Genomic DNA, 15,732 nt, shown 5'->3' on the forward strand with positions numbered 1-15,732 from the left:
CTGGAACATCGCCGCGGCCGTTTCCCATATATGCCATATAAAAAATAAATAATAAATAATATAAATCTATTTTTATTAAAATTGTCGTGTTTTAGGTTTTTATTATGCATTTTATTTATTATTTGATTAATTTTTTGTCATTTATTATTATTTTTCTTTAATTTTATGGAAAATATGTAAAACACATAAAAATTAGTTGCAGGTAAAGATATAAATAAAAAATTCTAATTAATATTGTATTTAAACTGTTTTAAAGGATAATATAAAACGACGTTAAAATAACACTCTAAAAAGCAAAGGCAGTAATTAGTATATGAATTTCATTATGATGTTGTACTTTTTTACTTTTTTACAATTTAAGTAGTTTTTTTAAATGGTCATATAAATTACCTTATATTTGTATACCTCATTAATATTTATTTTAATTTTAAATTTAAAATACTAATTTTTTATTTGGAGAAATAAAAATGTAAAAAATATAATTTATTAAAAATGGGGTTTAATTTTTATCCACTGTCAGTATAAAAAATTATACTATCAATAAATTAAAAATTATCTTAAATATGATTTTTAAAATAACTACTACTATTGTATAATATAAACATAACCAATAGACTAATATAACCTTGAAATTACATTTAATGTTTTTATTTTTATCTTATCGCACTTGGAGTCTCGGAGAGAGTACTTTTTTACGTTGGAATTTTGGAATGAAACAATGGCTTTTTTAAAAAAAAAATAAAAATTAACATTATCTTGAAGAAGTACGTTTTGTACAATAGATCCACTTTTTTCCAAGATTTGGTTGCTGGTATCAATATTATTAGAATAAGATTAAAGTTAAAAAAAAAAAAAGAAGAAGAAGTAAAATTAACACGGGTATCATCCCATTTACATCAATTCTTAAAAAGAAAAAAAAAAAAAAAGGTTTGTAACACTGGAGATCCCATTTCTTGCATAAGTAACACTGCCTATGTAGGAAATTGAGGGAAAAATAAATTATATATGCATGTTTTTTAGTTATGTTTGATAAAAATAATTAAAAATGAAAAAAAATAGTTAAAACTTATTAAGTTTGTTTATTACTTGATGAGTTAATTAATAAATATATAATGATATAAAATTTGCATTTGTAGCAATTATATTTTTATTTTGTACACAAAAATTTTATTCTTAAGTAACAATGGTTTTAAACTTTAGTTAATTTTAAATTTATCGTTTTTAAAAATTAAATATTTTTAAAATTAAAAAGAAACAGTTTAATAATTTAAATAAATATTGTAATATTAAAAGAGGAGTAAATAAGAAATTTTATAAAAAAAAATACTAAGGGTATAGCTAAAAAATTATAAGTTTAAACATTGTTAAGTAGTGTTTGAAAAAGGTAAAAAATTAATGAGACAAATTCATTTATTTAATAATCTTATTTTAATTAAATAAACTTGTAAAGTAGTCAAATAAATTATATGTTAATTAATATAACTATCTAAATTTAAATACACTTTTTTTCTTTTAATGATTACTTTTTATAATATATACAAGTAAATTAATGGAAATGTGTTGATAATTTTTTTATAAAATTTTCTTAATCAATGTGCTATAGTCATTTATTATTATTCTCTTAAACTAAATAGATAATTATTTATATTAAATTTAAACTAAATAGTCACTAAAAATCACTACTTTTAAAAACGTTAATAATTTTATTGTGTAAATAATATATTATTAATTTAAATTTCTTATGTTAATGTAAATTGATTTGCTTTATGATCTAGATATTTGGAAATCACTTTTACCTTTTTAGAGTATTTTGGAGAATTTTGGAGAGAAACTTATTAGATCGATGTCTTATATTGGAAAAGTGGATGAGGAGAATGAAAGAAGATGTGTATTGTAAAAATTTAAATGAGTGTACTCATAATAATATAAGTCTTACAATTTAAACAATTAAATAGAATTAAAGAATTCCAAAGAATATTTTAAACTCCAATTATGCTCTAAAAACAAGAAGAAAAATAGAATAAAAAATTATTACGAAACAAAAATGTTGGTGTAAATTGATTCATATTTTTTTTTTAAAAAAAGAAAAGTTCCGATAAGATTCTTTACTTCACAACATAAATGCGTTGTTCAAAAATCACATTCATTTATTTAATGAAAAAAAAAGGATATGACCCACACACCATCATTAGGTAACGCCGTAACGTTTCTTGGTCAATAATCCACTGTTATTTTCCATCTTTTTTTCTCCAATGCATACCATTTATTTTCTTTCCAATGGTATTCTCAATTTGTTTCCAAGAGCATTGTATTTTTTTAATTATGTTATAAATGTAAAATATTTTTTATTTTTGTTGAAGACAAATTTAAGCAGGAGAACCTATTAATCATTTTTACTTTTCATTGGAGGTTCTCCTTTTATTTATAATATTTAATAAATAAAAGAGTTAAAGAAAAGAAAGTTGACAGAAAAAAAAAGTATATATATATAAAGATGTGTATATTATATATTTACATGAAAAATATTTATACAAAGTAAAAGATTTTTGATATAAAACACAATTGAAAAATGTTGCATATTCATGTCGTTATATAATATAAGATAAAAAATTAGAACATATATTTATTATAAAAAATTAAATTAAAAGAATAAATAAATACTCTCAGTACAGTAATATTTTTTAAATTTTATAACTCATGCCATAACAATTATTATGAAGATGAAAGAAAAAAAAAATAGGGAAATCATTAATCAAATATGATCGGTGAGATTCCATTATTACATTGTGTGCACATTGCAGCCAACTAAACTAGAGTTGTTGGTGAGCATAGTCTGATAGTGAGCAAATTAGCACATATTTAATTTGCAAGTTGAAATTATTATGACATGTATTTTAATATAAATCTAATAAAAAAATTAATTATCTATTTAATTTTTATAATTTCTAAACTCATTTCTTTTAGTTACTAAGTAAATTTTTTAATTTTTTAAGTTTACATCTTAATTCATAAAAGATCCATGTCGTTAAATTTTTTTAATTAATAGAATTAGAAAAGAAATTAACAACTTTTAAGAATTAAAAAGTAAAATTCAGGACTAAAAAAATTCATTTATTAACTTCTAAAAGACTAAAAAAATTAAGTATTAATTATAAGGATTAAAAAAAATAATTTTAAAAATTATAAAAATTAAATAAAAATAAAAATCTTGATTTTTTTGCAGAATAACTGATATCTCAAAAGTTATTTTGAAAATGCAGTTAATATGAGGTGTAGTGTGATGGGAGTGAAATGGGGGGTTTTGTGTAGAGAAGTTGGGGAACTAGAGTGCATGGCTGAGCACGTGGAGGAGTGGGTCACGTTATTAAATGTTACAGCCCGGTGACTCAATAAAATACTCTGTGGTAGGACTCAGTCACACTCTCCACTCGCTTTCTACAAAACAAAACAATACAATGACGTCAGATGCTCTTATTCCTTTGTGAGAGCTTCACAAATGTCATGTCACACTTATCTTTTTATACACTTTTCAATTCGCATAAAAAAATAAAAGTGAATAATATTTGCATTTTTTAGGGTAAGATTTTGATAATTTTTTAGTGTTGCTTAAAATACTTTATGTCCTTAATTATCCTACTTTTGTTTTGATGCGAAGATGATTGTACTAAATCAAGAAGTTTCTTTTTCATTATTTATTTTTATTTTTTGAATAAACAATATGTTTTAAAACTTTTTTTCCCCAATATATTAAGCTTTTTCTAATTTATATATTTTCAGCAATTTATAATTCCAACTTATTGCATATGCACATTACAACTGGTTTTGATCTAGACCTTTTAAAATCAGATTTGATCCACAAATTTATTTCTCCATTAAGCTATTTGTCCTCTTCCGATATATACTCAAATTGTTTAAAAAAGAAAAACAAGTGTTTCAGGCAATAATTATGAATTATTTTTTGACTGAAATAATTGATTATGAATTATTAATGTTTTATGTGGTGATGAAAAGAACACGATGTATAAATAATCATCTAATCATTTATTCATAGCAATTACTTAACCAAATACCGGTTTGCCAATCCAATTGTCCCAATTGAACCGAATTTTATAACTATGGGTATTCCAAAGCTCAAACACACCTTGTAAATAAACGACCTATTTTCATATTTAAGAAGGATATAAATAATTGATCAATAATTAATGTATGCCTCAAGAAAATAAAAACTAGAGACCACAGATATTTCATTATCTATGAAATCATTAAATTTATATAATTCTCTTCTCTGAAAGAGACTCTGACTTGTACAGCTTCAAGCAAGCTTTAACTGATGATGATTGCCATGCATCTTATATTCATAATCATTTATGCTGGAGAAAGTGAAAAGATAACTAAAAAAGACTAGAAATTGATAATAGAATGGACAATATACAACCCCACAAATACAATTATTAGATGGAAAATAAATTCTGGGAGTAGAAGAGAATCTAAACAAAATTATTCAGAAAAGACTTGTTTGTTTTGTTCTCCTTTGCTTAATAAGGAAATCAACATTGAGATTATTAAACAATTACACCTACAAGTGTGCTGGACTGCTCTTCCCTCAGGTTATGAAAATGATAAACTACTTGATTCTTATTATTATCTGTGCCATTTTTTCTTAAAATCTGTAACCCATTCACTCTTGGGCTGTGTAATTTTCAGTGATTTATTCTATATACTCGTACGTGTTTTCTAAAAGTAACAAAATAGAAGGGGGGAAAAAATTAAACATCCAAAATCAATTTACATCTTAAGAGATATAAAAAGAGAAGAAAAAAATAATGATATAATCGGATGTGATAGAAAAGAAAAAGTGGAGAAAAATTAAGGTTCTTGATAGGGTGTTTAATATTTAGAGGTGTTAAAATATAAAAATTCAACAAAATAATAGTTAAAAAATAACACAAAATATAGATAAAACTCTTGTGTTTTATTGATTAATTAGAAATTCTAGAAAAAAATAAGTAAAGTCGAATAAAAAAGTGTTTTTGTGAATAATTGAACTCAAATATTATCTGAACAATTTAACTAGATCTTCGTTTCATTAATTACTTTTATCTAATCATTTGTTTAAATAAAATTTGTGTGTAGTATTAATTAGTATGATATTAGAATCTTTTAGTATTAATTTTTAATTAAAATTAAAATTTTAGTTCAGTAACTCTGTTATGTATTGATGATGAATTATAAAATTTAGAAATAAATTAATGATGATGTAAGATTAATTTTTTAATTTTATTATTTTTATTTATTTATTTATTTATTATTTTTTCTTAATTTATAATATGATCATTATTTTGAGATCGAGAGAATACTGTATACCGAGTACTCGTATAAGAAAATTGTTGTTAACATTAAATAAGTCATGTACAATTTCATTATAATTTCTATTTGACTACAATAGTGTTCAAACTTTTTAGAGCAAAAGTATTTGCTCAATAAATCCATATTTAAATAAGTTACAAATAAATATTTTAAAGGTTGCTAATTTTTAAATTTTGATTACGTATTTTGACAGATACCTACACATCTCAGTTCTCAAGGATAAATGACATTTATGATTCACTAGCTTATGGTGAGTCCACCAAATTGAAGTACATAAGAAACTCATGCCATTTTTCTTGAACACAAAATCTCAGGACCCCAAAGTTAGTACCCTTACATAGAGAAAATAAAATGTGGCTGGTAAATGAGTATTTGATTTTATAGACTAATATCCACATGTTCTCTTTTAGTACTACAATTTTTTATTTTTTTATGGTTTAAATAGAGGAAAATTAGTTTGGCACCCCAAAATTCAATATCTTCTTAGAAACTTGAGTTGTTTGATAACATGCATGATTACGTATGTCATTAGATACTGATGATCCACCATCAAATATTATCCTTCAAATTAAGCACAAGCATAGATGTGATGTAGATGAGATTAACCATCAAACTATTTGGCATGAAATTTTAAATCAATTATTTGATGGTACGGTTCAACCATATGATACTGTCATCTTTATCCACACACGTAGTTAAGAAGAAGACCTCAATTTTTAGAGCAATAATGAATATATTTTTCTGGTAGGTGTATGGGTAGAAAGAATAGAGAAAAAAAAAAAAAGTGGTAAATAATATAAAAGAAAATAAAGAGAATAAAAATGAGGTGAAAAAAAATTGAAACAAAAAATGTATATGTATTAAGTATTTTTTTAATACAAAAGAAAAGTATTTTTCAAATTTTTGTGCGCATTTTTAAACAAAATAACTTTAGCATGCTGAAGCTGAACGAGGGATGATATTACGTTGTTCGTATTTTAGGATTCGTTTGTTTGCATGTTTTTCAAGAAAGAATTTCTTAATTAAAAATTTAAAATGCTTAGTTTTTTTAACAAACGAAAATTCTAAAAAAGGAAGAAGCTCAATTTTAAATTTTTGGAAGAGTTAAAAAGGTACTTTTGTGAAAAAAAAATCTAAAATATATAGTATAAAATGTCATTTATGCTTTATTTGGAACACGCAAAAAGTAAGTCATTTTTTCCTTTTTGTAGTCTTCTTAAAGGAGAAAAAAAAACAGAAAATAAAGCATGGGACTCACTAATATTTACAGTCCCTATGATTTTGGATGATAAAGAAAGGAAAATGTGATTTATATAATTAAATTAAAATACTAAATTAGTCTAACTTTTTCATACTTCTATTTTCTATTGGAAATATTTATATTATTTTGTATACATTTTTTTCTTTTATTTTCTACGTAATTAAACAAGTGAAATGAATAGTTTCAACTTTTTTTTTTTCATTTTCCATCCTATCAAATAACCTACCAAATCATATCACTTTTCTTTTTCTATTTCCTTTCAATTTTTTGGCTTGAACATAACATACCCCTAATTATAAAATGCCTCCATGGCCTTACGTGACTTTTCAAGTGAGAAATAGTTTCTTCTAGAAGAATATTTGTTTATTACAAATATTGAAAAAAGCATGTCCGATAAATGTATATGCAACTTATTACGTGTGCATCTACGCCTATGACACGATCATATTTGCAGAGGAAAAATAAATAATTATATCCATGTTGAATTTCAAATACACCTTTATACAATTTATATTAAACTTTTCAATATATCGAGCAATAATTGTTTTTGGAATTGGACTTGTTCGTTTCCCATGCGTAGATGAGGTCAAACTTTTACTTAGCTCAGTTCAATTGCACCGCACAAAAGAAGTTCTCTTTGAAAAGACAATGCTGTCCTCATCACATACAATTGCCTTAGCCTTCTCTACGATGATGAAAAACCAAAGTAGTCATTTTCTTTATTGTTGAGGTTGTGACAAAACCATATCGTTCACTTTGTTGGAACTCAATTTTATTCGAAATTTCCGAAATGGAGGTTTGAATTATTAAACTAGTTCATTTATACGAATAATGCTCAACAATTTGAAGCTCTATTCATTTATGTCAACTTTGCATTGCAAAGCGTAAAATTATACCCCTACTTATTAGATTTGGATCATCTCAACTCAAGTAACTAACAAAATGATACCATCTTAAGATAAAGCATAGAAGAAAAATTTGTAAAACTAACATAATAATACATTTTCCTATAAATACTGTGCCTTTTGTTTTTGTATTATGACAATGACAAAAACCAACATAGGATCTCATTCCAATGTTTTCTTATCATTTTTATTTTATTTTGCTTCATTTTGCGTTATGAGTCCCAAGTATGAACTACGAACAAAAAACACTAATTAAATGATGAGTTCCATGATAGATGCACAACGACCTAAGTAACAAGGATGGAGGATAAAAAAACATAACCCTCAAACTCAAATCCAAAATAGTTAAAGTCGGTGGTAATTTTTTGGATGTTAGCTTCAGAACCTTTTTCATTTAATGCAGTTTCTTGGCCATAAGATAAAAGTGGGGGCGGTGGCTGGATAAGGTGATATTTGATTAGTCTATAGTGTACTAGTAGGTTTTTTTAATAGGGTTGTAATAGGTGCATGGTTGGTTTGGTGCTTTCCCAAAAGGGGGGGTCTAAATAAGAAGACCCTTCTCTTGCTTGTCCCCTACATAGAAAAACCAATACCTAGTCATCCCTATAGTTCCCCAACAAGAGAGCATGGTTCAATTTTATGATCCTTATGGCACCAAGCTCCTTGACCATGACTTTTTGAGAGATTCCCGGCGTTGAACTATTCAACTTGGGACCACACAATCACTCAAATTGGTCAGAGACTTCAATTTGCACTTCAGGGTATTAAATTTCTTAGCTTAGCTTGAGTATAATAATAGGATAGGCTTTAGCGTGCGATAAAGTTACATTTTGGTCATGAATTTGAGTCTCGAAACAACCTCTTTATATATGTAAAAATAAAGTTGTGTTTAATATCCTTATCTCATACCTTTGCATAGTAATGAGCTTTCTAGTACCGAGATATGTTATAGGTTGAGTTTAATAATGATCATAAAGAGAAAAATAATAAAGAACAGTAAAAAGAAAGCCTAAAATATGGAATCTCACCGACCATGGCAAGTCCAAAATAATTTAAGCGTTCTTTTCCAAAGGATTTAAAGCATGGGAGACGAGAAAGATATATTTATATAGAGAGAGTGAGAGAACCACCATGATACGCGGTAACATTATCAACTTCATGATATAAGGGTATGACAAGATACTAAAAGTTTAACAGTACAAACATATAAGGAAAAGCTAAGAAAAACTAAGAATCTTAAAAGTACTATCTGCTCATTGAATGATCATATGCCCATGTTCAATGCCATATAACACAATAATGGCCTTCTTTGTATACCATACAATTAGCCTTGATATTTCAATAATTAATTTGTCAAAATAGGAACTTAAAATGAACATCACAAAATCAATACAGTGCACAAAAATAATGCATTAGAAATGCATTATAACATGTACTGCATATAAAGTTTAATCACACTAAATCCACCTTTTTTTCTTTTTCCCTTCAAACATGAAACTCAACCATGGTTACATACATACATTGAGGTGACAATTTTCTACAGAGATGGGAAAATTACTGGACAGACACCACTTTATCAAATTGCACTCGCAACATCAGCTATAAATATGCTGCCTGAATCACACCATCCAGCCAAAACATCTTTGTCGGAGCACTGAGATGTAACATACAATAATATTAGAAGCAACATCCCACATAAGTAAAGTCCAATAAGTGTTTAAAGATAGAGATAAAGCTCCAGAAGAAGAAAATAGAATCTGGCCTACATTATTTATGTGCTTGGCAGAACTACAAAGGTGAAATTCAATTAAGATGGAAAAGTAAAAAAACAGCCATATTCTTAGTCATCGTACATGTTTACATCCATAGCTAATTTTCACTCCCCTCTTTCAATTTTCCATTTTACCCACATTTTCACTCCTAACATCCTAACACACTTCAAATATATTACAATACTACCAAGGTTTAACCCTGTTATTTAACAGAGAAGAGTGCCTGTGCAAAAAGATTCAAGCTATGTCCCCTAATGTCAGATCCACCCTTACAATCATTTATATCTCTTCATAAAAAACGGGTAAATTACTAATTTGGTCCCTCTATTTATGTAATTAGTTTAATTTGGTTCCTTAATTTTCAAAATTGATGCATTGTTACCCTTTCTATTCAATTGTAGGAAACTGCGTTAACTTCTTGTATGTGTGGCACAACAAAAAAAAATTACACTTAGTCACCAAGTAGGACACCTTTGTTTGAAATTTAAACAGACCTGATGAAAAGGGCAACATTGCATCAATTTTAAAAATTAAGGGATCAAATTGAACTTTTTAATAATAAAGGAACCAAATTAAACAAATTAAAAAAGGGACCAAATTAGTAATTTAGCCTAAAAAAATTGAAGTTAAGAACCACAATCCTTGAGGGATCTCCATTTTCGAATGATTCAACAAAACAATGTCTCAGCATGAAACCCAACATGGTATTTGTTAAGCACTGATGTGGAAATCTTACTAACTACGCACACATATCTTAAGATGTTCCAAGCTAATATTTGTGGTAGACAATCTTGACTTATAATTGTATAAGACGTGGGTTTTTACCACCATGTGGTGGTTGTGCTGTGCCTTAGTTTGACTGCATGGGCATTCAGTTTTTCTCATTAATATATAATACCGTCAATCATCAACTCTCCTAAAGTTTAAGGCATTAGGTGCAGACACGAGCTCTCTAAAACACCCACTCATACAAGAGCCATTTGTTTGAAGTGTTGACAATGCAATGGCACTCTCTACTTTGAGTTGAAATTTAACCTTTTCTTACAAGAATGAAATTAGTAAGGAACTAAGGATTGAACTCCCCAATGCTTAATTACATTGGCTTTGATGATACCATGTCAAAGAACTAAGCATTCAGGAATCAGTAGAGTTGTTATTTGACATGATATCAAAGCCATGCGAAAGCATTCAGGGGTTTGATTAATTCCATTCATCTAAGAAAAAGTAACTTCAATATCATGTCAAAGAACAACTCTCCTTAAAAATATAAAGACATAAGAATTGGTTTTATAGTTATAACTTCTATGTATTATTTGAATTGATTTTTAATCTAAAAATAACTGTGTGTGGATACTGGATAGTGATGGCCATATGCAACTAATATAGGTGATGCTAGAAGTTCGAAAAATATAAAAAGCTAAGCTGTAGAAATATACCCTTTTCGATGGATGGGAAGTAATCACACAATTTAAGTTACAAAAGCAGATAGAGTAAATTTCATTCGATGGAAAAGAGTGTTAAAATAATTTGGAAAATATTATGTGAAAGCAGATCCCAAAGCAACATTTAGATTTCAGTTAGAAACCACAGTGGAGTCAAGTGAGAAATTATAAACAGGCTATATACAGACCTTACTAAAGCCAAGCCAATTTGAGTCTCCTCTAAATGAAAATGTTTTGTTGCTCTCTTTCCATTTGCCACAAAAGACCTGCATTGAAGAGCATTATGAGCATCTACATGGATATGAACTAAAAATATAATCCAAAAAGGGTTTTGTTAAGGAATAAAAAAAGTATTCATTACTCATCTTAATTACTCAAAGAAAGTATCAAATGTTTTTTTTTAATTTTTGTCAGAAGGAAGGATCGAACCCGCGACCTTTCCCTCTTTCCATTCTTTCTTAGCCACCCACCCAACCTTTTATTTCCAATTTTTTAAGGTATTAAATACTTGTACTTTTCATTTTAGTAATTTCTATTTTTTTTATTTCTTAGCATGTTCCCTAAATGATACATTAAGAAAACCCATTCCGAATATGCTCACTATGGTGAGTTGTAGAAATTCAGTTTAAAGAGCTGCTATGTCATTTCTGCACCAAGTAGCCTAATACATTTGATACACTAAATGTTAACACTTCCACTTTTGCATGGAAGAGCCATGTCTGAAGCCTCTGGCTCTAGTAATACATCTGAAGCCCAGTTATAATAAAATCCATACTACCAGTTGGAGTACATAAAAATATAGTATCCAAATGCAAAATAATCACCCTCTCTTTTTTCCTCTAAAAGGCACTACTAAAAAATGCTTTTAACATAAGCTAATCCAAACAAGCCCTAAGTATTTCCAAGTACAAGATAAACATATGGAGTCCAAGTTGGCCATTGGTGCAAATCTAGGTTATATATCCCGTGACAAGAGTTCCTACAGAACTCATTGCCCTATCATCTATAACCTTCATAGTTGACCTTGGTGGCATAAAACCAAATCTATCCTTAGATATACAGATCTCTAGTCTCAATTTACTGTCAATTAGTCTTTCCCAAAATTTTATGACACAGCTTATGAGATGGATCCCTCTATAGTTCACATATTTTGCACTCATTCTTCATTTTCTTATACCTTGTTATCTTGATTGACAATAGTAGTTATACATTGGTTAAAAGATGAAAAGAATTACCTCATAATCAACCCCTTGAATATAGATACAGTCAGGGTCAATTGTTGAGAAAGCCAGTCCTGTTATCTGCAGTACTAATGAAATCAATTAGAGTAATCTGTGGCAGCAATAATACAACAAGTAATACACGAAAACAACCATAGTCTTATCCTACTAAGTGAGGTCAGCTATATAAATCACACGAAGCCATCAAGTTTGGTTAAATACCAAATTCTTAAGGATATTATCCACCATGAGATTCCTTTTAATAAATTCCTCCAGTGTAACACGCAAAAAAAATGAAATTGCTTTTCCAAATAATAACACTGGAAGAAAACTTAAGTACCATACGACTGAGGATAAAGTTAAAGCACTTGAAAAAAACCTAGATATCTTTCATAGTCAAAAGGTCCACTTCTGAAACAATTTGCAACTACTAGCTTCTCCCCCATGCTATACCAATATTCCATTCCCTAAGCATTTCCTTGATGATCTGCACTGTGAACTTTGACCCTTCTAAAAGACGTGAGGGCACAGAATCACTTTAGAAGTTAGTTTATATAGCAGATATTGACTTCAGTAAGCGTGAATCTGCATTTGACTGGACAACTATCTCCCACACTCCCCAGTTGCAACCGAGAGAAGGGTATTTATAGAAGCTTTGATTGATTTTAAAAAAAATAGTGTCTTTTTGCTTTGAGAAAGTTTTTTGTTTTCATTTACTTTTTTATGAATAAGTACAAAATTCTAACCTTTGTTTTGGTTATTTTCCCTCTTCCTATACAAATTTGTATAAGTAAGAAATAAGATGGAAACAAGGAAGCATTTTTTTTTAATTATTTGTAAAAATAGAAAATGAAAGTAAAAAAGCATTTTCTCAAGCCTAATAGACCCTTAGTATTCCATTTCCTTATCTAGAAGATTGAAGAAAATCTAGAGCTCAAATGATTTGAAGAATAAGACATTGATTAACTAGCTGTTGGCATTGAATAATCTTAACTTGCAATTGACTACCCCATGTCTTAGAACAATTTTGAATGCACATGATTGAATAAGAGAAAAGAGAAGCATAATTTGATGTAAACAATGTGTTTCAACTACACCCAGGAAACTGAATATACAGTAATAAGAAAACAAATACACGTATCCTAATAACACATTGAATGAATTCAAAGGTGCACCATTTGATATATTATCTGACTTGAACTTGTTATATCTAAAAATTTAAGATGATAATTTGTCTTAGAAAAAAATAATTAAATACCCAAATTAAAGAATCATATTAGTTTAGTAAATCAAATAGCTACATAAGCATTTACAAAAAAAAAAAACACTGCAAAATCATGCATAGGATATTAAAATTTCTTTAAAAAACATTCTTTGAAAGTGGTATACAAAAATGTTGAGAGAGATTGAGACAAGGTACATTGTTAAACTGACCTCATATTTTGAACAGTGCACCCATCTAGACAGTGCCGACCATCTATATCAAAATGTATTTATGGGCTAAGATTAACAAGGCAATGTAAAAAAAAAAAAAAAGAAGGAACAGTTATCATAGCTTCTATATGATATTTACGTTGATTAAATGTTAGTGACACAGTCACAGACTATAATGACATGCCAATTTTCTATTAGTTTTGTTCTGAAACCAAAACAGCAGCTAACCTGCGAGGATCATAAATAGTCACAGTACGATCAGCTCCACCCACAGCAACATTACCATTGGAAGAACTGCAAACAGCATAAAAGATATCGCCAGGGATGCCACAAATCCGATGTACACAACCACCATTTTCTTTCATTCTCAAGTCCCACATTGTCAGCTGCAATTATATTAACAGGTGATGGTCTAAAAGGCATACAAATTTACAAATATGAAGCATAAGGAAGAACTCATTATAAACCATGAAGCACAAACATTGACATGTGGAGACAGATTGACAGATATGGTAAAAAAGAGCGGCCCACCAAGTGGGGATCTAGGGAGGGTAGATACATGTAGTCTTACCCCCACAAACAAAGAGGTTGTTTCCAAGATTTGAACTTGTGACCTCCAAGTCACAAAGCAACAACCTTACCATTGAGTCAAGGCTTGCTTTCAACCACTGAGACACTATGCTAAAAAATATTGAACACAGATATGTTTAAAGCACCCATGCCAAAATAAAATGAAAAGGTTGAGTGAAATGAAAATGGTACATGACTAAAGCACTCATGCCTTATTTTGTCCTTTGATTATTGAAAATTGCTTAAAAGTTTAAAACAGATCTGAACTCAGTTTTTTTTCTTTTTTCAAATTTTACATGGTCAACACTCAACACATGTTGTCAGTTTGTCATGCCAAACATGTGTCTAATGCCTGAACATAACACCAAAATGGGGGGGGGGGGGGGGTGTCCATTCCATGCTTTATAATTTGCAACAAATAAAAACATTGAAGAAACCAATGTCTACAAATTTACCTGGCTTCCTTCTGTAATAGCTAAGGTAGAACTTTGATTTCCATTAACTCCGTCTTGCAAGAAGTTTAATGAAGTAGGGTACCAAAGCCTGAAAGGACAAATTAATTAAGAGAAATGCTCAAAAAGAAATGTGAACAGATAAAAACATTTGTCAGACAGTATTCCTTTTGCTTTTGGGGTATAGTTGTCAAAATCAAGATTGCCATCTTGAAATAGATTACCATTTTGTTTGAGAAATTTTTTCTCTATTGTCACTGAATCTGTTAGTTCAGAAAGTCCAAAGAGGAATTTGGAGTCAATATTTTCATTGCAAGCTTGGTGCATATGGCTTATATGCTCCAACTTGTGGGGGAGTGCTGAAAATAGTGATAGTGACTAGTGTATCATTGGAAAGACCAAGTCATAGGAAATAGTTCAACTTTTTTATTATTGTTCTTAATGTAAAATACATTTATTATTTTAAGCATATACATGGCAAGGATGCTTGTTGAGTATACAAACTCAAGCAATTCACAGAAACCTTTCCTAGATCTTTTCATGGTCTCTTCTCAAGTCTGTATCAAATGTTTTAGAGGTGCATGTCATCAATATTACATCAATCACATGGAAGGAATTAGAATCAGAATGAATGATGGAGAAAATATATAGATACTTATTTTACTTCCACAGAATTAAACATGAAAACAGAAAATAAAACCACTTACGGTCGTAATGTGCGAATGTGGATGTCTTGATCATAAATATCAATGGTTTTGCAAAAACTACGGGCAACAGCAGTCTGGACAAAGGAACAATTCAATACAATTAGCAAAACCATATACAGGTATGAAGTAGTCACAGATCAGAACAAAGGCGGAGGCAAGCAGTTACTTTCTATTCGTAAGCTGACAATGAAGTCCCTTAAGTTGAAAAGACCAACCAACCTACTAAATTTTTTAGCAACCTTGTCAAATTAAAGTTCTGGTCACTGCCACAGCTTATATTCCTGTGCTATTGATTTTCTTATGACAATAGGACCAAAAATTTAAAGTAGGATTTACACTATGCTTGTCAACAGTGAATTATCAAGAGATTTAAACCACAGTAAAGAAAAAAATTATTCTAGGTGTCTATACAGTTCTCTAACTGTACAACTTCCCTTTTTTTGGAGTTGAAAAAGTACTTCAAGATTTTTCTAAAAAATATTTTGCAGATGGAACTACCATAAATGGTACAAAAGAGCTTACCATAGACCATTGATTTGGACAAAAGCAGAGTCCTGACCAACTTCCTTCCCCAATACCATTATCATGAGGCAATGCAGAAA

The 15,732-nt window shown here is 28.8% G+C and overlaps 1 protein-coding gene across 1 annotated transcript in view; it reads right to left on the reverse strand.

Annotated features, from left to right (window-relative positions):
• Nucleotides 1-8,769: 8,769 nt before the first annotated feature.
• LOC100803195 (uncharacterized) overlaps nucleotides 8,770-15,732 on the reverse strand; it is a 10,550-nt gene continuing 3,587 nt past the window's right edge. The window contains exons 7-14 of the mRNA XM_014769251.3: nucleotides 15,653-15,732; nucleotides 15,131-15,204; nucleotides 14,427-14,514; nucleotides 13,630-13,787; nucleotides 13,402-13,444; nucleotides 11,983-12,048; nucleotides 10,936-11,013; nucleotides 8,770-9,187 (exon numbers count right to left, since the gene is read on the reverse strand). Coding sequence (XP_014624737.1) covers nucleotides 9,110-9,187; nucleotides 10,936-11,013; nucleotides 11,983-12,048; nucleotides 13,402-13,444; nucleotides 13,630-13,787; nucleotides 14,427-14,514; nucleotides 15,131-15,204; nucleotides 15,653-15,732 — 665 coding nt within the window. The 3' untranslated portion in view covers nucleotides 8,770-9,109. The remainder of the gene's footprint in view (nucleotides 9,188-10,935; nucleotides 11,014-11,982; nucleotides 12,049-13,401; nucleotides 13,445-13,629; nucleotides 13,788-14,426; nucleotides 14,515-15,130; nucleotides 15,205-15,652) is intronic.

The sequence above is a fragment of the Glycine max genome, chromosome 16 (assembly GCF_000004515.6).
Source record: "Glycine max cultivar Williams 82 chromosome 16, Glycine_max_v4.0, whole genome shotgun sequence".
NCBI lineage: Eukaryota > Viridiplantae > Streptophyta > Magnoliopsida > Fabales > Fabaceae > Glycine > Glycine max.